The 22,105-nt window shown below is 33.7% G+C and overlaps 1 protein-coding gene across 15 annotated transcripts in view; it reads left to right on the forward strand.

Annotated features, from left to right (window-relative positions):
- CCDC102B (coiled-coil domain containing 102B) overlaps positions 1 to 22,105 on the forward strand; it is a 376,391-nt gene that overhangs the window by 110,288 nt on the left and 243,998 nt on the right. For all 15 annotated transcript variants that reach the window (XR_010137621.1, XR_010137622.1, XM_063716943.1 and 12 more), the window contains 3 exons: positions 4,445 to 5,065; positions 6,405 to 6,625; positions 14,076 to 14,184. Coding sequence is in view for 13 of the 15 variants with exons in the window: in XM_063716943.1 (XP_063573013.1) it covers positions 4,460 to 5,065; positions 6,405 to 6,625; positions 14,076 to 14,184 (936 nt within the window). In the remaining 2 variants the exon portion in view is untranslated. The remainder of the gene's footprint in view (positions 1 to 4,444; positions 5,066 to 6,404; positions 6,626 to 14,075; positions 14,185 to 22,105) is intronic.

The raw sequence follows: 22,105 nt of genomic DNA on the forward strand, positions 1-22,105 counted from the left end.
GGGATTTTTTGGATTACAGTACACTGTTTGCTCCTTTCAAAGATTTAGTTAAAAGTTGTGATTGTTAGTTTGGTCTATTGTTTATGATTGTTAGCAACATTCAGGATAGCAGAAATGATGTCTATTTTGTTCACTTTCAAGGAGCAGGTCAGCGGTGGATATTCAACCCACTTTGTTTTGTTGTTGTTGTGCTGTGTTTTGTTTTGTCTTAGGCTTTCTGCAGCCGGAAACCTTGGTTTTTAGCTTCTGTTTCTAGTGATAGGTGGAAAAGAGGGATGAGGAAGGGGCTTTACTACCCGTCAGAAACAGAAACTAAGAACCCGAGACTGTGTCCTCTCCCTTGGACACCCCTTAGACAAAGGGCCACTAAGGGATCTGGAATTCTCAGATCACTGTTCAGTTAGTAGGAAAGCATAACCTGCTCCCTGAAGGATGAGAAGCCGGGGAAAGCGGGTCTGTGGAGAGTGGGGAACATGCTCCCGCAGAGCAAACAGGTTGCACCAAGGAGAAGGTGGAAGTGAGGTTGCGCAAGGAATGGACACATCCAGGTAGCCGACACAGCGGATGTGGAAGATGGAGTGACAAAGAGGAAGCCAGAGGGATGGACAGGCCTGGACCTCACAGTCCCTTTGAGCTATGATGAGGAGATTGAGTGAACTCAAAGGACAGTGTCAGGATGAGAAGACTAACTGTTGTGTAATTTAATAGGAGATATTTTAGCTTAAAAATATCCACGGTGGAAGTATGCCAAATGTATTCCTGAAATACTCTAAAAAATTTATAGTGAAAATAGTTGATACTCTGAAGCTGCAGAATTTTCATATGAAGAGGTGGTAGCTCAGGATTCAAATTTCCTCAGTTTCCAAACTGGGTTGACCCCTTCTAACTGTATGACTTGGCTGGATACATCAGAGCCTAAGCCCTAGTTTCTTTATCATTAAGACGGGGATAATAATAGTACTGACTATTCCACTGATTGATATCAACATTATATAGAAATTGGAACTGCAACTTTATTACATACAGAGCACTTTTGTAAATTTCATTTTTCCTATGCTTTTCCTGTTTTTTTTTTTTTAAGTACACCATTTCTCTTTCAAGAGACAGAGGGAAAAACACACAAAAAAGTAAATGGTACAATTAGTATGTCAAGGTGACATACTAATGACTTGTATAACACAGAGAAAAATGTATGCTTTGCCTACAAGATAGCTAGGGCTGACCAATCTGCAGGCATTTTCCCTTTTAATAGAATTCAATGAAGCCCATGCTATTCTTGTCTCCTTTTATACTAAGGATATTTAGTGAAAGGCAGTTTTATGTAATTTGTCCAAGATCATCGTCTAAAAAGTGGCAGAGTAAGACTGTACCCAATACAGGCTGGTGTCCACTGACACATTAAGTTCTTCTTTGGCAACAAATAATATTTTTTAGTGATATTATATATACTTTGTAGACCCTTAACATTTTATATATTTGGTTATGTACTACATTCAAAAATATTTGCAGGAATCATGGTGGCCTGATTGTATGAGCATTTTTACAGTGCAAAAATCAGTACAAGAAACCAGAGTCAACATCGTTAAAATATTTTCCCACATATCAGTGGCCCTGTCCTACAACCACTGGCAAATACTTTCATAGTTGTCTGAGCTAAAATATGAAGAGTGCACACATTTGTGTAGGGAAATGAAGACTTTAGTGCATGCATATGTGTGTTAACCATCCTCATCTCAAGCAAGTTTTCCTTGCCTGAGAAAACTTTTTAAAACAGGAAATACTCTCCAAGTTCAAGGACTGACTAAGCCCAACTCATTTTTATTTAGTCAGATGTGAAAAAATACACAGTTAATTGGTAGGCAAGATCTCAATGTACCAGAATCCAATTATGGAGTCTTCAAAACACTAGTGAAATAAAAGTTAATGAGACATTTAAAGACATTACAATTTTATGATACCGATTTATTTTGAAAACTAGCAAGGATAAATTTAAGTTTAATATGCTGAATTAAATTCTCTGTCTTCACTTTGGAATTTCAACCAAAAGAAATATCATTAAATAGTGAATAGTAAATATATATATATATATGTATTTGTATATGTAAATAAATATATATATATATTTGCTGTGTTTCTAATTAAGAGTTCCTTTTGTTCTTTTCTTTTTTATATTGGTGTTGGAATTTGGTCAGTTGTATTCTTATTGCCCTCTGAATTATGGTAAATTAAGGGAACAAAATACTCCAAATCAGCAATAATTGAAACATGGCTGGACATATACCAATGCTAACAAAAATAATTACAACCATGAGTCTATATTATTATAACAAGTGTTATAATGAAGAGTGAAGTGGTTTGACATCTTTATATAACACTTGTTAAAATGTTTTTTCTCTACAATTAAAAGTTAATGTTAAGTTTAATATTATAAGGTCTCTTAATAAGATAGCCTTAATATTCATCTTTTAAAATATTATATAGTCTTTTTTTCCCAATGATTAAAGGCTGATTTTGTAAGTTAGTTAAAGTAATGAAACCCATTCAGTTGATTAAATAGATGGGTCATAAGGAGGCGATTTATGAGCTGTAACTACATAAAAGCAGATGAAAAGAAGTGAGAGGATTTAATGTCATGCACATAAAATATTATATAAGACTATTTACACCAGAAAAGTGTATCTGAGAATCAAAACGGGTAATTATATACAGCCATGGAACTTTATTAATTTACAAATTAAGCTGCATATTTTCAGCACTTTTTAAAACAAAAATTCTACTTACTATATTCTCAATATACCTAAATTACAATGTTGAATAAAGAATTGGGTATATGTATTGTTACATATGGTATACCTTTACAAATTAATTTGTGTTTTGGTATTTATATGGAAAGTTGATTTTAATTCCTTTACAAAGCTTTGCATTGGGCTAAGACTCTGTATTGTTATCTATGCTGTAAAGTTTCCTCGTTTCTAAGCGATAGTCATAACTTCTTCAGTACCCCTTAGATCACCTTGACCATACCTAAGAATCTAACACTGACTTGACACATATTACATAATAAATAAAATCATTGAACAAATACATATATTTGTTATCATGTAAATTATGTATCTTTAAAACTTAACTCTGCTTCCCTCACCCACCAGACTGTAAAATCTTTGACACACAAGAACCATGTCTTTTTCATAATATTTTATTTTTGACCTTATCACAATATTAATCACAGTGAGAAATTAATTCATGTAGAAGTTAGATGTGCTTTTGCCTGAAAATAACAGAAAACTCAACCATCATAACTTAAATAAATATGGGTCATCCTGCTCACATAGCAAAGAATTCAGAGGTATGCATTCTACGTGTCATACCATAATTTACACCTTAAATCAGTCTCTTATCTTCATGATTCACCATTTTGAATGTTATGAGAAGGCTGTTATACTCACCTTATTCCAGAACTATGTCCTCATCCAAACACACGGAAGGCAGAGGAAAGAGAGTTCCTCATTGTGATGTTCTCATATTTTTCTAGATGGGAAATCTTCTCAGTACACTTCATCTCACATCCCAGCAGCCAGAGCCAGGCCCTGTGGCTGCCTTGAGACTAGTCAATAGTCAACAGATGAAGGGCATCATGGCCGCCTTGAGACTAGTCAATAGTCAACAGATGAAGGGCATCATGGAAAATCTAGACTATGATTTAACCTCTGGGACTGGGATAGAGGCTTGTTTACCTATAGATCGATAGGTTGTGCATTGTGCCTGAACAAATTGAGGCTTAGCAGGGATAAAGAAAACCATTAAGTAGTTAGTGGATAGTAAATATTACAATTTGTATTTTGTAGTGGACAATGTTACAATAGATATGACCTAAATAGAACTGGAATTGTCAAAATGAATTATTTATGTCATATGCTATCTTCAATTGCATCTTTATATTTTTATTTGTATTTGGCAAAATTGAATATGAGCATTTTCTATTTCTTAGTGGATAGTTACAAGTGTTTAAATTCCTCTGTATTTTTAGTTACAATGGAAAAATATGCAATATTGAAAAAGTGCGGCCAGGCATGGTGGCTTACGCTTGTAATCCCAGCACTTTGGGAGGCTGAGGCGGGTGGATCACGAGGTCAGGAGATCGAGGCCATCCTGGCCAACATGGTGAAACCCCATCTCTACTAAAATACAAAAAATTACCTGGGCGTGGTTTCGCGTGCCTATAGTCCCGGCTACACAGTAGACTGAGGCAACAGAATCGCTTGAACCCTGGAGGCAGAGGTTGCAGTGAGCCGAGATCATGCTACTGCACTACAGCCTGCCGACAGAGCAAGAAAAAAAAGCATTGTTTTCATCAATTTTCAAAAAATATATATATATGTAGGTCTTGTTCCTGTATTTACAAGGGAAATTTCAGCATGAAATTATGGCCTCTATCTTTTCTCAGGTCTTAAAGATAAATATGAATTTAGATTCAATACATCGATTAATTGAGGAAACACAGATCTTCCAGATGCAACAATCATCAATTAAGTCACGCGGCGACATGGTGGCACTTGCCTCACCCCCCAGGGATACCTGTAATACCTGCTTCCCACTTCATGGGCTACAATCTCATGCTGCTCACAATTTCTGTGCCCACTCATATAACACCAACGAATGGGATATTTGTGAAGAACTTCGCCTGCGGGAGCTTGAAGAAGTCAAGGCCAGAGCTGCTCAGATGGAAAAGACCATGCGGTGGTGGTCGGACTGCACTGCCAACTGGAGAGAAAAATGGAGTAAAGTTCGAGCTGAAAGGAACAGTGCGAGGGAGGAAGGAAGACAACTCAGAATAAAACTAGAGATGACGATGAAAGAATTGAGTACCCTGAAAAAGAAACAGAGTTTGCCACCTCAGAAGGAGGCATTAGAAGCTAAAGTTACCCAGGATCTGAAGCTTCCTGGCTTCGTAGAAGAATCCTGTGAACATAGAGATCAATTTCAATTGAGTTCACAAATGCATGAGTCTATCAGAGAGTATTTGGTAAAAAGACAATTTTCTACAAAGGAGGACACAAACAATAAGGTAAGAAAAAAATCCAGAGATGATGTGAATTTCTGAAGGTCATATATAGTGGAGGGGAGGAAGAAGGAAGTGACAAATGCAATGGTGATTATACTAGTCTGCCAGGGCTACCATAACAAAGTACCATAATCACGGTGGTTTAAGCAACAGAAATTCATTTTCTTACAATTGTAGAAGCTAGAAGTACAAGATCAACGTGCTAGCAGGGTTGGTTTCTTCTGAGGTCTCTCTCCTTGGCTTATAGAAAGCCGTTTTCTCCCTGTGTCTTCACATGGTCTTTTCTCTGTATGCATGTCTGTGTCTTAAGTTCTTTTTGTAAGGACACCATCATTAGGCCCACGCTAATGACCCTAATTTAACTAAATCACCTCCCTAAAGGCCCTGTCTCCATCAACAGTCACATTCTGAGGTACTGGGGGTTAGGAGACCTAACAAGAAAGATATGTATATGTATCCTTCGTCTGACTTCAATACTTTCCGTGAACAGCACATCTTATTTTATTGTTTGTCAAAATATTATAGTATAGATGATTGCAATGCTCATTCTTGAGAGAATTAAGGAATGAATCATCCTAGGTAACCTGAAATCCACATACTACTTAAAAAATAAAATAAAAGTGAAGTATCATCGAGATTTTACTTGAACTTGACTATTCATTGAGATTTTACTTGGAATTGTCTTTCATTTCAAACTTATAAACCAGGGCAAATTTAAATTGTAGGCAAATACCAATAGCATGAGTCCTGTGAAGTTTTTGAGTTATGCTCTGAGACTGTCGTGCAGTTGTTTCTCTAGTACTGAGGTCCATGTTTATTAAAGTGCCCCATTAAATTCTATTTAGATGTGACTCATGAATTAAAGCAATAAGGGGAACTAAAATGAAGCAATAAGCAAGCTTTTTAAAATATTCAAGAGCTTCCTGAAAATTCTATCTTGTCTTTCAAAAATGTTAAAAAATAATTACTTTGAAATTGTAAGTGTCTTATGACGAAAGAAACTTGAAAGAGGAATTCATCAACTCATTAAAAATTATTTACAGCTGTTCAAGTTTGTGCAGGGTTATTTTTAGCTGCGATTAGAAAAAGAGAACAAACAGAGTTAAAGCAGAACTTTTGAGAAATGTATTTTTTTTACAAAGAAGTAGAACATAGAAAAAAATAAGCTCAAAGAAGAATGCAAGTAAGTGTGGCCACACAACACTTTTAGGGAATGATAATGAAATAAAAATATGAATTTGTTGTGGTATCATAACATTTATTTCTTTATGAAAATGTATTGTCATCATGATTTTTCCCAAGAGGTTTAAATATGTTTTGTTTTGTTTTGTTTTGTTTTCAGGAACAAAGTGTGGTTATTGATTCTCTAAAATTAAGTGAGGAGATGAAGCCCAATCTAGATGGTGTTGATTTATTCAACAATGTTGGTTCTGGAAACGGTGAAATGAAAACTGGGCTGAGACTGAAAGCAATAAATCTGCCTTTGGAAAATGAAGTAACTGAAATTTCAGCTTTGCAGGTACATTTGGATGAATTCCAAAAAATCTTATGGAAGGAAAGAGAGTAAGTGCTAATCATTGTCTCCCTTAACCAAGTCTAAGTTTCAAATCACTTAAAATGGTTAATACAGATAGATTGGTCATTTGATAATGTATTTTATCCATGTTTAGTCATTAAGCTTTAGGATTTAAAGAAATTAGTTTGACATATATTCATATGTTGAATTTTAAAATGTGGTTTATAACTTGTTAGTGTTTTCCATTCTTTTAAGTTGACTTTTATCATGACTATGTTTTTATCTTCTCTGGTAGATTCACTTTAATTGTATATGAATTCTTAATGTAAATGTACAAGGTTAAAATATCCAGTGTATTATTTAAGTTTGACAGCATCTTGGACTTGGTCAACAAAAATGAATAAATAGGTTAATATTAATAGTGGAAAAATCACAATTTTGTGAGATATTTATTACAGAAAAAGTAGTCTTATACATGGACCATTAAGGGAATCAGGCTTGTACTTAATTGGCCTGGATATTCATCTTTGTTCTGATGTATTCTAGCTATGTGATGTTGGCTGTTGCCCCTTTGTGAAAATAGCTGTAGTGCTGTTATGTTCCAGTTATCTATTATCTTGAAACAAACTTTTCCAAACAATTATCATTAAAACATATCAACAGCAACCACCATGTCTTCTGTTCAAGAATCGTGAGCATGGCTTGGCATGGACATTGTATCTCTCACTTGTGCCTTCAGTTGCAAAGGCTCAAAGGCTGGCCATGCCTGGAAGGCTGGGGGCTGCAGCCTCTCTCACTCATATATCTGGCAGTCCATCTCGGTTCTCATCTAGGCCTCAGTTGGGACACCTGCACTGGGGCTATTTAAGGGGGTGCTTGGCTTCCTCACAACATTGGGGCTGGGTTGCAGTGAACATCTTAAGAACACAGAGAGAAGAAAACGCCATTTGAATGATTCTGCCTCAAAAGTCACATAGCATCATTTCAGACCCACTTATCGGTGGTGGGAATCTCAAAGGCTGACTCAGATTAAAGAGAGAGAGGCACTTTCAATGGAAGGAGAGTGAAAACAATTTTATAATAAGGGTGTGTGGGATGCAGTCATTGTGGCAACGATCTTTGCAAAATACAGTCTGTAATAGCCTTTCTCAGTGAATTCTCATAAAGGTCAAGAACAAATAACGTCTGGGAAAGAGAATAGTAATATAAAATGTTCAATATGGATTTTTGTTTCTTTGCAATCAGCTTACAATTTTATTAGCACAATGTGGAATATCTGATATATAAATGTGGTTCCAAAATCTAAAAAATAATTATTTTTTATCTGTTAGTTATAAAAGTCTTAACAGGCAGAACCAGAAAAGCAAGAAGGATATGTATGCATATATACACACAATATATTATATAAGTATATATCATATAACAGTTTTAATTTTCCTGGTTTGAATGGACTGAAATAGGTTTAAATATGCATACTAGCCATTCACAAATACAGTAAGTTCTTTACCACTCATTTTCTGCCAGAAGTTTCTCATTAGTCCCTCTGAAATTTACTAGTGCCACCAATTCCCTTTTTCAGATTCTTCTTCTGTATTTCACTGGATTAATAGATTGTGATCATACAAATATCTATGTACAGAATAAATATTTATTACTCTATCAAGTGTAAATTCCTAATAGAGGCAACGAACATTAGTAGAAAAAAGAATAAAAATGAATTTAATTTTTAGGCTTGTACACATAGTTACAATTTTATCTAGACCTATACATTTCAGTCACGTTCTAATCTCCGTGCTTCTACTTCTTGAAACATTTATCTTTTTGGTAATTATAGACTTTTCTCCAGCCCACATACGATATTACTTCCCCAATGCAGTCTAATAGGAGCAATGCAGAGCTGTGTTTTTCTAGATGTAAACTTTTCTATTCTAAGGTGTCAGTTTTAAAGATATGCATGTTCTCTCTTAACACGCTTATCCATATACATATACACAACATACACTTTTTACTTTCTTGGAATAAATGAACAATTCTCAGAGTAAGTACATTCTGCAGTTCTCAGTGACTTCAGTCTATAATCCATAGACAGGCCAAAGAATAAGAGAAAAAAGGAGGCTTTCCACGGCCTTGTCTTCCTACTCTCCTCTTTTAAGAAACAATCCCACGGACGTGATGAGTCACGGTTCCTGTGTCCATGAATCAACATTTGCATGCAATCCGCATGAGGCAATCAGTTTTTTTTCTATCACAAGAGAACATTTTCCAAGAATATAGGATATGCTATTACTTATAAATTCATCTAATCTTTTAAATTCTTCTTCCTGGAATATAAGTGAGTGGGTGGCTTCAATTGAGATGTGAATGTATTTTTTTTTGCATTCCCATCTAGTGGGAAAATTCTCTTCTTGACTAGTGCACAGAAATCAACTCAGAAAACTCAGGGACTCATTTTTTTCCATTGTCCTTGACTAGAACCTCGTCATTAAATAGATGAAACTTTACAGTTTTATTTGCACTCTGAGTACTGTTCAGTTTTATGAATAATTCTCCAGTGTGTAAAAGTTTCTCATATACTGAGAATTTATATATTTCTGATGACTTTCATAAAGACTTCCCAGGTAGAAAATTTGGAGAAAGGCTAGGAAAGCTGATCCTCTTACAGAGCTATGTGTACCTAAACATTTGGGAAGCTGAGGTTTGGCAATACCAAATCTCAAGTAACAGAGACTGAGATAAAATAATTTGAACTGTCCGAACATTCAGAATCAGTTTTCAAATTTCACTGCAGAGACCTCCTTTATCACTTGTAAAATGTTTGTTCTGTGTGCTTTAAGGTGAGCTTCAGTCCTCCCTTTCCATTTTATCATTTTATCTTTTTTTTCTTTTCTTTTCTTTTTGAGACAGTCTGGCTCTGTTGCCCAGGCTGGAGTGCAGTGGTGCAATCTCAGCTCACTGCAACCTCAGCCTCCTGGGCTCAAGCCATCCTCCCACCTCAGCCTCCTGAGTAGCTGGAATTACAGGCTGTGCCACCACACCTGGCTAATGTTTTGTTTTTTGTTTTTTGTTTTTGTTTTTTTTTTGGTATTTTTAGTAGAGACGGGGTTTTGCCATATTGCCCAGGCTGGTCTCAAACGCCTGGCCTCAAGTGATCTACCCACCTTGGCTTCCCAAAGTGCTGGGATTACAGGCGTGAGCCACTGCGCCCAGCCCATTTTATCTTCTTAATTTATTTTCTATATAAGAAAAGTAGCATGCTTCATTAAATGTTCAATTTTTTTCTTAATGAGATTTAAAATCCAGGTTAGAAGTTTCAGCAAATTAAAAATGCTACAAAGGTTATTATTTTTTATATATGTATGAAAGACACAGATTTCTACTTTACATATTTAAGAAATTATATATATATAAAGTATATATATATATTCCTCAATGAATACATTGACATGCAAATCTGGTTAATACTATTTAATGTAATATTTGTAAATATTAGAAAGTCAAGCTTATTTTGTTTCTTTATTAACTGTCACTCATGGAATATTCAATAAACCTTTACCATGTCTATTTTCCAGTGTCTATTTTGTGTTTCGGCAATTCACTGCCAAATGAAATAGAGTCTACACCTGTGCATAGATTATAAAAGTGCCAGTAAGTCTCTACCATGTTTTCCTTTGCAATGAGGGTGCAGACACTTGACTTAGGAATAGTTCATCAGAGGTGGCCACCTAGACTTTTAAGCCAAGCCAATACCCCAAGACAGTTGACAGCATCTAGAATCCATACCTGAGCGAGAAGCAGCAGCAATAAAGACAACTTGTTTCCAGAGGCAGCGGTGGCCTCTGGTGCTTAGCGACACCACCCACTGTCCCGTATTGGTGATCTTGAGGTCCCGCTGTGATGTCTCTACCTTAATGGTGGCCGAAATAGTGTGCTTACAGGAAGATTTTGATGGCTTTCTCATCAGTGTTCCTGGCTGCATGTATTCCCCAGAAATATTTTGAGCTATAATATTTAATTTCCGCTCAAATTAGCTAATTTGAATATGTTTGCTTATGAGACACATAATACCAGGAGAGTGTACAGGCTACAGACAGAGGAGGTTACAGGCAGTGGGGTGTTCAGGGGACCAGTTTTGTGGCATGAGAGCATGAGAGTGGGTCTTGGTCCCTGTCCGATTCATCTGCAAGCCTTGTTCTATGATTCTCCTGGAGATCTGAGCTTAACAATATTCTTTAAACACTTATCTTTTCTAATTAAATTAACTGTATATGGCTTGACTGTTTGCAACAGCCGAGTACTAACACCCAATTCTGAAAGATGTAATTATGAATAGTAGGAAGTGCAGTTGCAAAACGACATATATGTGGCTTAAAGTATATTTGTAAAAACTTGTATTGTTAACAGTTTAATGCTGTCTCTAAATTTTGAACTGTTATAAAAATGAATATCTGCGTGTTATTACAAGATAATAATTTGATTTGGTAAGAACATTTTTATATTAATACACCTTTTCAGAAAATAATGATTCAATTTTTTTCCAGTGAAATTTCACACAGTTCAACAATGATTAATATTTATTCCTAGATATTAATTTTTAGGACCTTTCATCCATGAGAAATACTTGAGTAATAGTCTTGTCTAGAAATTTAAATTTTATTTCCAATTATCCTGGAATTGTGACAGTAAACAAAGTATCAAAAAATGCATAGAAATAAAATCACATCTTTTCATAAAAATAATTTTGGTTCACATTTTATATTTTAGATTCTACAAATTTTATATACTTTAGCAATATTATTTTTTAAACTTTATATCATCATATTAAAGATACAACGTTTTGCTGAGCTTTATCTTTTTAATTTCGTTCTCATGAAGAATGTGTAGATAAAATATGCAACAATTTAGAGTAAATATTAGGTGTTTTCCTTTGCCTTCTTGTAGCTCAAATACTCTGACAATAATATACATCTCAATTATAAATTGAACTATATTATTCATCAATTTTGAAAATCTCTCTGAAACACAGAATAAAATGATTAGGCTAGAAAATTAAGGATTTATAGAGTGCCCTCTGCTGCATAAATTTAGACATACAATGTCCTTAATGCTGGCACAGAGACACAAAAGTTTATGATGGGGCTATCTAAATACTAAAAAAAATTTAAGTATCCCATTGTCATTAAATAACTTTTAATGAATTGCTTGTTTTCTCACTCCCCTAACCAAATTGTAACTTTTACATAATAAAAATGCATACTTTTCTTTTAGGAAACAAATACATATCAAATATTTTCTTTATGATGTATACTTAAGGAGGTAACTATTACTTTCTTTGAAAATTTTTGAATTTGAATTTATTTTGAGTTTCTAAATTATCATTTGATTCAGTAAAGTATAATATCAAAAGCAGACATTTGATTTCTCAACATGTATGATTTTAACTCTAGGTATTTTTCAAGTATATTTCCATTATTCTATTATAAATAAAATAATTCTCAAAATTAATTTTAAGGAGGAACATAAATATATGCTTCATTACACAATGCAGTTAATTAAAATCTTTTATAAAAATATTTTATTAATTTAACATATGCCATTTGCTTTTTCAGTTTTTCAGTTACTGGCAAGACATTCCCACATCCTACACAAGAAAATCTAAAAAATGAAAATTATAAATATGGTGATTCTTATCTTAAACATTCCAATGAAGTTACAAACTTAGTACAGTTTTATTATAATTTGCAATGTAAATTCACAGGTCTAAGTCAATACTCAATATCTTTTAAATATTCTATTTTATCACCCAAAAGTTAAAATGCACTCAAATGTTAGATATGCAGTATAGTTCACCATATGATGATTTGTACATATACTTTCTAAATCTAACACAACATACTAATACTTACTGATTTATTTATTATTTCTGTATTTAATTATTTTCCTTTCGTCATCTCAAACACAACTACTAAAACAAAAATTATATCATAATAAGCAACTTGGGTGTCCTCAGCTGGCTAGGTTTACTTTTCTATCTGAAATTGTGACCGCTGTGGTTAATCTGGATTATAAACATTCATATTCAGTGTTCATAAGACCTAAACTTTCAAGTTGAGTCTCTTTGTTTGTTAATTTTGCTTAATATATTTGCTATGTTAATAAGGGATTCCGGATCAGAGTCCTATAAGTGGTGCTTTGCACCACCTTTTTGCAACCTGTGTCTTTTGAGGTTAAGCGAAGCTCTAACTAATTCTTTTATATCCTCTTTCAATTTTGTGGCTTGATTTATGTAAATATAATTATATAACTTTTTAATAGGCTGCTTCTCCATTTGATTGAATTAAACTATATATTTACAGCCTAACACTACTTTGAATTATCATAGTATTGTTACCAGGAAGAATCATATTTCTTATAAATATGTAAATGACATTCAATTTTGATTCTGCATGCATTTTCTAGCTCTGTGAATATGTTTCTAAGATCTTTCTAGTGACATTTAATATCACTGAAATAGATCCGTATATTAGTTAATTATGAATACAGTAAGTATGTAACTAACAATCACAAAATGTCAGTGTCATATAACAATCAAAGTGTATTTACCTGGAGCTCAAACATACAAGTTGTTTTCAAATTTTTGTTTCTGTCGTCTCTGCTAATATCTCATTGTCAAATCCTAGAATTGAGGAATGAGGAAAACAACTCTGTCTGTGGAAATGGAGGAATATCAATGAGTATTTTTGAATAGTAATCAAATCTACCTTACTGATAAGAACAGGCCAGCTTCAAAGGTCAATATATGTTCATTACAACCAGAAATAAAACAATTATCAATGACTCTAACAGACATTGTGGGCAAAACAAACAAACAAAAATCCAGTGGTTGGTGTCTTAAAGGACTAAATTTTTATCCTAGTTCTATTGCTAGTTCTACAAATAGAGAAATTAATTTCAGTTATTTAGAATAATTTAAATAAGGATCCCAGTGAAATTTCTTTATTACAATCAAATTTGAAATATTTAAAATTATTTTTAGATCCCCAGTAAATGACTATTTTTTAAGATTGTTAGGTGGCTTGTTGGAATTCTGTGTCATTTCAAATGATTTTTTTCATTCATATACAGCCACAATATGAAGATGGATAGAATTCCATGTTAAAATTAGAAACATATATATCCTCCTATGTAAGAAAACATTATGAGTGAGAGGAATTGAGAGGCAAGCATGAAATATATGGAAGAAAGCAAGCAGAATGTCAATACTGGCAAAGCCAAATTAAATATATGTAATCTACTGTAAAGTTAATTGTCAGAATAATAAACTAAAAAACTTTTATTCAATATTTATAATTTTTAATAAGTTGCAAAATGTTTTCTCTCATTAAGATGATCAGTTACAAATATCAAAAATTAGGAAAATGGCTATAAAATTGAATGCATCCTTGAAATTATTTTAAAATTGAAGCCGACTTTTTTTCTTTTAATTCTTAAATTATTTAGAATGCGCACAGTTTTGGAAAAAGAAATAGTGAGACTGGAGTCGGCTTTGTCTCTGTGGAAGAGGAAGTATGAAGAACTGAAAGAATCAAAGCCAAAAAATGTGAAAGAGGTATGGGGGAATATGATGTAAAGGGAGAAATGAAGCCTAGCTTTTTCTTTCTTTGGATATGTAAGCAAGTGGGCAGAAAGGCACAACAGACAAGAGGAAGGGAGGTTAAAAATTGGAATTTCCTCTATAAGAGTAATATTTGAAATCACTTGTCAATAGTGGGCTTAGTCAAATTTAGACTGTATGACATCTTGTTTTTATGTACACATTTGTGGCAGTTTTATATTGGTCATCATTTATTTTCAAAAATCTTATTCCATATATTTAAGATATAAAAATGATGTTTTGATATACATCTTGATAGTTAAATGGTTAATGATCAGCTACATGACACAATTAATATCCATTCTAGGCACATTAGAGGGGATGGTTAAAGATGTCCTCTGATAGCACGCCATCTATCATAAATGACTTTATCTTATTCTTTCATGAAGCAGCCTGATAATATCAATTTATCTCACGCATATTGAGGTTCTTTTCATGTCAACATTGTAGTTATATGGGATCAGCCACTTGCCAGGGTACTTTTCTTTTGCATTTTCATCAATAAAATGCCATCATGAACCTTTCCCATTTTGATGATTTATTACCATTTATTATTTAAGTAATATTGTACATGTCATGTGTATTAAAGCATGGCATTACATAAGTATGTGGGAAAGAATAATGAGTAAAGAAAAGAAAAATAATGGGCAAAATAATGACTATTTTCACATGAGTTAACATTTAGTGGGTGTGTGTGCAATATAAATATAAGATATACACATGTATACATGTATGCACAAACATATACATGGATATACGGATCCATAGTATTTATATCCACAGGAACCTCTCTCTGGGTATGACATTCACAATACATTGATGTATACTGGAAAAATAGTTCATGACACAAAAACACATTATGTTTAGAATGTGTTTTTATGTGCTGTATAATATAATGGGTTCTAATTTTGACTGAAAAAGCTAATATTTAAGATGCAATTAGTGTAAAATTTAAGTAAAAAAAGAATGCATTTACTACCTCTTGCCACTAGTGTGCAGCACAGACTTGCTAATCTTACTCTTAGTTTCATAAGCCTTTATTTGAGTAACATTTATGTAGCAAATATACTGAAAAAGTCAAGTTTTTGAGTTCGTTTAAAAAGCAATATGTGTATTTGAAAATGTTTAATGTTTTATGTTCACATATGATTTTTGGTAGCAAAGTAAGTGAGATAAAAAAAGTATGACATTATATACAGTGTAAGGCGGGTCTGATCACCATTCAGAAATATTAATTAATACATATATGATGCTTTTGGTAGATAAAATGCTGATAGGGTTTCAGAACAGGAGAAACCTCAAAATTATGAAAAATTTGTCTTTTAAGTGCATATTTCAGTTAAATGAACCACAAAGTTGAATAATGAATGCAATGAATGTAGAATTTTGTAGACACCAACGATTTATAAATATAAAGATCAAACATTGTTTGAATTATTCATACGGAAATTTTTAAAAAATATGTCCTTTCATTCCTAACATGCATTTCTGATGTCCTTATGATTTTTTTGAATAAATGTGTTATATACATATGTTTAAATTATTTTTATAAAATAAGGTGAAATTTTTAAAAATGTTTAAAAACTAAACAAACAATACTACTTAGAATGACTTTAATTATTTATATATTATTTGTTTAATCATTTCTTATAGTGGATTAAAACAGACAAGAATTTTAGCCTATATTTAGAAATAGCATTGTAGCACAAGTATAAGAGTAAAATATTCAAAGTCTCCATACAGTTGATTGACAATCAGAAGGTGTGTCATGATTCATTCTTTAAAATTTCATGTAAATTATTCTTTCTTACTCCCTTTTTCCTCAACAATTCTGATAATGACCTTTGCATTTATCGTAGCTCATCATCTCTATGAATGTTTGAATACAAGTGTAATTTCTGTTGTAGATGCCTAAAATGTTAAAAGCAAATACATGCCTGTCTAAGAACTGCTGATGGAAAGATTAGCACTTGTTAAAGTTGGAAACAGATGTGCTTAATAGACCTAGAATTGTAAAAATGCATTTGAAAGTCTGGTGTGCTTTTAGAGGGAAATCATTCTTCAATTACTGACATATAGAGAAGAGAAAAGATAAGAATTTAATTGTAAAATCTAAGTGTTTAAAATACAACCAAGACAATGCATAGTAGAGGTAATTATATCCAAAATGCTGTTTCCATGCTGAATTTAATACTTATTCAGCTTTTCCTTTGCAAGTCTGTCTATATTGATTCACAGTTAAATTATGAATTCTGAGTGTGTGGAAAGGATCATTTATGAAATTTCATGGCCTAGAGGATGAAACATTTATGTAAGTAACATTGATTACTCATAATTCTGGTACCTCATTTTAACAATCAGTGACTCTGATTCTTTCCATAATGGAAGAGATTCTTTGCCACATGTGAGAATACTTGCTAACACTTAAAAATTAGTCTCAAGGCAAAAAATTTTTAAAAAGTAACTTTTAATTTTCTTTGAACATTGTGAGCATTTGCTTGGAATGTTCTAATATATTTTCTTAATAAGTCATCTTTTTGTGATCATAACAATGTGCCTAGTATCTTATAATTTATAATATTCTTTCATAAATATTTATAAATACTTACAGAGACACAGGCATTGTTGGGCCCCTTTATGGCTTACATTGAAGCCTTATTTTAAACACCTCAGAATACCTTTCTGATTTGGGAGAAAATAGAAAATTAGAATTACTAGTTGTATGTAGCTAAAATTCTATACTGACACCTTATCTTTTTAAAACAAATGACACCCGGGAGCTATTCTGCGTACATCAAGGCAAGGTCCTTGAAGATAGTTATCAGAAATAGGTGTATGGTGGAATATTAGTGCAGTTCTGAGCTCACTGCTAATTTTGAAACATTGCCTCTTATTGCTATTCCTGTGGCTTAAAAAATTATTCCATAGAAGTGACTATAAACATTTATGTATCTTATCAACTCTGCCTCCAAACTGCATCTCACATCATTCTTTCCATCCCTGCTACTTCCCCAGACAGGGCCATTATCATCTCCTTGCCTTTTCCTTCCAGGTCTATTTACCACCACTGTTGACCTATTTAAATTCATTTTACACCACCAAGCAGCATGATATTTCTAAGACATTACATCAGATTGTATTAGCCCATTGTTTGAAACACTTCAGTGAATTATCTGTTACTTAGTGGATAGCTGCCTTCCAAGTAATTCAGCAGTCCAAGGAAGTCCACATTCACCTGCCTAAACCATCACAGGCTGATGGTTCAGTGGATGCCCACTGACAGCACGCTTTCCTCCCCTAACTGCTGTAACAAGCAATACCCTAAATTCCAGTAAGTAATACCCAATAGGTGATTATTATTGACTCACATAGAGCCCTACCTGTGTTTGGAGGGCAGCCTTCTCCATCTATCCAGTGACTCTGCTGTCCTTCAGGTTCTCAGAGGTTCACTCAGCTGCACACTAGGCCATCTGATCAGAGATTAGAAAAAAGAGAGAAAGGAGGATTATGTAAGGATAATTTATATGGGCCAGGCTTGGGAGTAGCGTACATTATTTCCACTTATAATTCACAGATGAGTACACATTTGTATAGCAATACCTAATTTCAAGGCATGTTGAGCAATGCACTTAAGCTGTATAACCCAAAAGAAAAAGAAAATTGATTGGCAAGCATCTAACTAGTTTCTGCAGCAAGAGTTAATACGTTACATCGTATAGCCATACTTACTAATATCATATCTTATTAATAAGTGCATTAATTAAGATATGCTTTCATTAGTGTTGATAAATATATTTTGGGGACTTTGGCTTATATTTAAGGGAAAGTGGGCCTTCTAATCCAAATCTCTCATATTGAGAGTTTGGCTTACATCGGGAGAGCTGGGAAGTGGAAGGGTTTTTTTTTTCCCCCATGAAACTCTTTCACTCTGTCCCATGTCCTTGAGAAAGATTGCAGAATGAGTGTTTCTCAAGATATATATTTCCCAAAGAAATCGGGAGAGAGGAAGGATTAGAGCTACCTGTGATGAGTTTCCTCTTTTAAACTCACCAACCAGCCAATTCTCTCTTCCTTCTGGGTGGTTGGAGGGAAAGATACTTGGAGTCTGAAGAGTGTTACGAGAGCAGCTGACCATCCACAGGGATGGATGTTTTGAGTGGAGAAGGTTTTCTCCTTGTACCATTCATCATGGCCTACATGGTTTCACTTCTGCAACACCTCTTTTGTCCTTTCTTTGTCATTTCCCCCTGCCCACACTTACCTCTAGCTACACTGGCTTTCATTCATTTAATCAAAGGAACCAAACTTCTTCCTGCTCAATGGCTGGTTCTATGCTGTTTTCCTTGTTGAAAATAACACACCTCACACCTCTTTCCCCTCCTGCAGCAGCCACACCTTTCGATTAACCTCAATTTATACATCACTTCATTAAAAAAATAGTCTCTGTCCAAAGTATGTTTCCTTTCCTATTTTTTTTCAAAGCAACATGTAATATTTTAAAAGACTTTATCAAACTGTGTGGTTATTTTTATATTTGTTTACTGTTGCCTTCCCCATTGAACTGTCAGTTTCATGAGGATATAGATCATGTCTGCTTATTCACTTCTCTGTACTCAATGATGAATCAATGTGCTTAATATTTGTGATGAATATTAAATGAATGAAGCACTGTACTAACACTTTTCTTAACAGCTATAAATGCTTACATTTCTAAACAGAGGCTATGGTATAGTGTAAGGTGAGTAGTTGACTTCTGGACTTGTCTTTTATTAGTAAATGAATCTACTGCCCTCCATCCCTAAGGATTTTAGATTTTCCAGGGTGCTGGGATGAAGTCTTATCCATTATGAAAATCTGTTCAGTTTGTTCTTTGCGTGACATAAATTAGCTTATCAGGCCAAAAAGTGAGGCAGATAAAACACCATAGTAGAATTCTGCAAATGAATATAAAAATGAAGCATGTGGGATACCACTTTGCTGATATAAGTACCTTCAAGACCTTTTAAACAAACATGATTAAGAATAATATAAGCACTGAATTACATAAGTTGGAATTAATTAAACTACTAGGGGATAATTTATAGGCATTGGTAAGGTACCTCTCAGAACGCTGAGATGACTAACTTAACTCTAAGACTATTATAAGAATTATGAAATAAATTTAGGCTTTTCAGAATCTACTTGTAGTAACATGAAGAAAAAGAGAGGCTAAGTTAAGCAATATCATTTTAAAATTTAAAACACAATGAAAAGAAAACAGCTCATATTTAATTAGTCTAGACAGTTAATAGTTCGAGTATAATGATAAAAGTAGACTAAAAATATGTAAGGAATGAGGTTTCTAAGTGAGTTACACAGGTAATTACCTCACACAATAGCAATGTTTTACACCATGGGGAGCATTTGGTCTATGAAATATCTTTATTTTATATTTCAGGCAATGGGATAGTTTCCAGAGACTAATGTTCATAAATCCAAAGCTTCTATTTTATTTTTTCTTATCAGAAGTCTTTACAGGGACATTCAATTAAGACAGTTCTGTAAAGATCCTCCTCTTATTAAACAGCATTAGTCATTTTACCTAGAAGACCAGTTTTCATGTTGAAAGAGAGACTGGACCATCTCCCAGAAGGTGTGGCCACTTCCCTCTCCCCCACTATGTACAGACATCAAAGGTATTGATTGTATACAAGAGAATAAAAAATTAGACTGAAAACAAATGTATATTCTCCCATTTAAAAGAATCCTCTATGTTATAAACATGTGAAATGATAAATTTAAAATTGTCCGTTCTTTTCATATATATTATATGTCACTTTTTACTGTATAAACATCCCCTTTTATTTTATTTATTTACTTGCCTGTTTTTGTTTAGAGACAGGTTCTCGTTATATTGCCCAGGCTGGATTGCAGTGGCATAATCATAGCTCACTGTAACCTAGGACTCCTGGGCTCAAGCAAACCTCCTGCCTTGGCCTTCCATAGTGCTGGGATTACAGGTGTGAGCCACAGTGCCTGGCCTTTTTTCTCAAGTATATAATTTAAGGACAAGGAACCTAAGGTTAGGATTTGATAATTTCTTGGAGTTTGGCATGTTTATATACAGTGAGATAAAATTGATTATATGGGGAATATGGTTGATAAATGGAGAGTGTTCTTTTTCCTTGTTAGAACATCTGAATGAAATATGGTAGAAATTATGATGCACTTCTATAATTCTGCCAGTTTTAACTATCTTAAGTTAAAAGGTAGTTTATTATGGTTAATGGATGTTAACATTAGTATTTCATAACCACACAAATTCTTTGAAGAATAATAATCAACTTCCAAAAGATATGCTTACAAACTCACCAATAAAAATTATAGATATTTTGTAAAGGACATATGAAATCTAAAATTAAAAAATTTCTATGTGTATAGTTCACTAGTCTATCCTGAATAATATTATTTAGGCCCTAAATAGCATAAACACAGCCATTAAAATGAGCCATGCATCAATGAACAGAGAAATCTTGATTCCTTTGGATGAGACAAGATAATGACAAAAACATTCAGGGAATTGAAATAAAACAAAACAAACAGCAACCCAAAACAGGAAAAAAAAAAAGACACCAAAAAAAAGACACAAAAAAACCATGAAGCCACCACCTTTTTGGTCAAACATGGGCTACTGGAGTATTAATATTCATATCAAATCAACATTTCAGCCAAGAGATTTTCTTAAGATGCAAGTATCATGTTTCTGATTTTCAGCCACTTTTTAGTTAATCATTATATCTTGCTGAGCTAAATTCTTGCCTTAGAAAATTTCATGGACTACTGGTCACCCTCTAGAGAATAGCACTTGAATGAGGCAGCACCAGGATTGTATCCAGGACAGCAGGTCAAAGTATCACAAGTTATGTGAAATGAAGTTGGTTTACCTGCTCTGATGAGAAGGGACTACAGACTTGGAGAAGACTCACAGCATCACCATCACCTCTCCTGGGTTGTGGGTGTCCTAGTTAGTAGCTGTAGATTTAATGAGAGTTAAGAAATTATAAGGAAGTTTTTTTTTTTTTTTTGAGAGAAGCTGTATATATTTATTTGTATATTCTGTGATGAAGGAAAAAGGATCTTAATGTAATTGAAATGAAATTGTAGTTAGCTGAATTAGCTGATAATGGAATAATGCTAGAAATTCATCAGTTTTATAAACTCCATTCTTACAATTTCAATATTATAGGTAAATTCTTGAATACATATTGGTTTAATGGTGAACTATATCATTGTGATTCTTAAGCACAAATTGCAGTGACTATATTATGAATAGGGTACATTTTAATGTTGTTTCTTTTTTTATGTTTTTTTTTCTTTATTATTATTATTATTATTATTATTATACTTTAGGCTCTATGATACATGTGCGCAACGTGCAGGTAAGTTACATATGTATACATGTGCCATGCTGGTGCACTGCACCCACCAACTCGTCATCTAGCATTAGGTATATCTCCCAATGCTATCCCTCCCCCCTCCCCCCACCCCACAACAGTCCCCGAAGTGTGATGTTCCCCTTCCTGTGTCCATGTGTTCTCATTGTTCAATTCCCACCTATGAGTGAGAATATGCGGTGTTTGGTTTTTTGTTCTTGCGATAGTTTACTGAGAATGATGATTTCCAATTTCATCCATGTCCCTACAAAGGACATGAACTCATCATTTTTTATGGCTGCATAGTATTCCATGGTGTATATGTGCCACATTTTCTTAATCCAGTCTATCATTGTTGGACATTTGGGTTGGTTCCAAGTCTTTGCTATTGTGAATAATGCCGCAATAAACATACGTGTGCATGTGTCTTTATAGCAGCATGATTTATAGTCCTTTGGGTATAT

Source organism: Pongo abelii, chromosome 17 (assembly GCF_028885655.2).
Source record: "Pongo abelii isolate AG06213 chromosome 17, NHGRI_mPonAbe1-v2.0_pri, whole genome shotgun sequence".
Lineage (NCBI taxonomy): Eukaryota > Metazoa > Chordata > Mammalia > Primates > Hominidae > Pongo > Pongo abelii.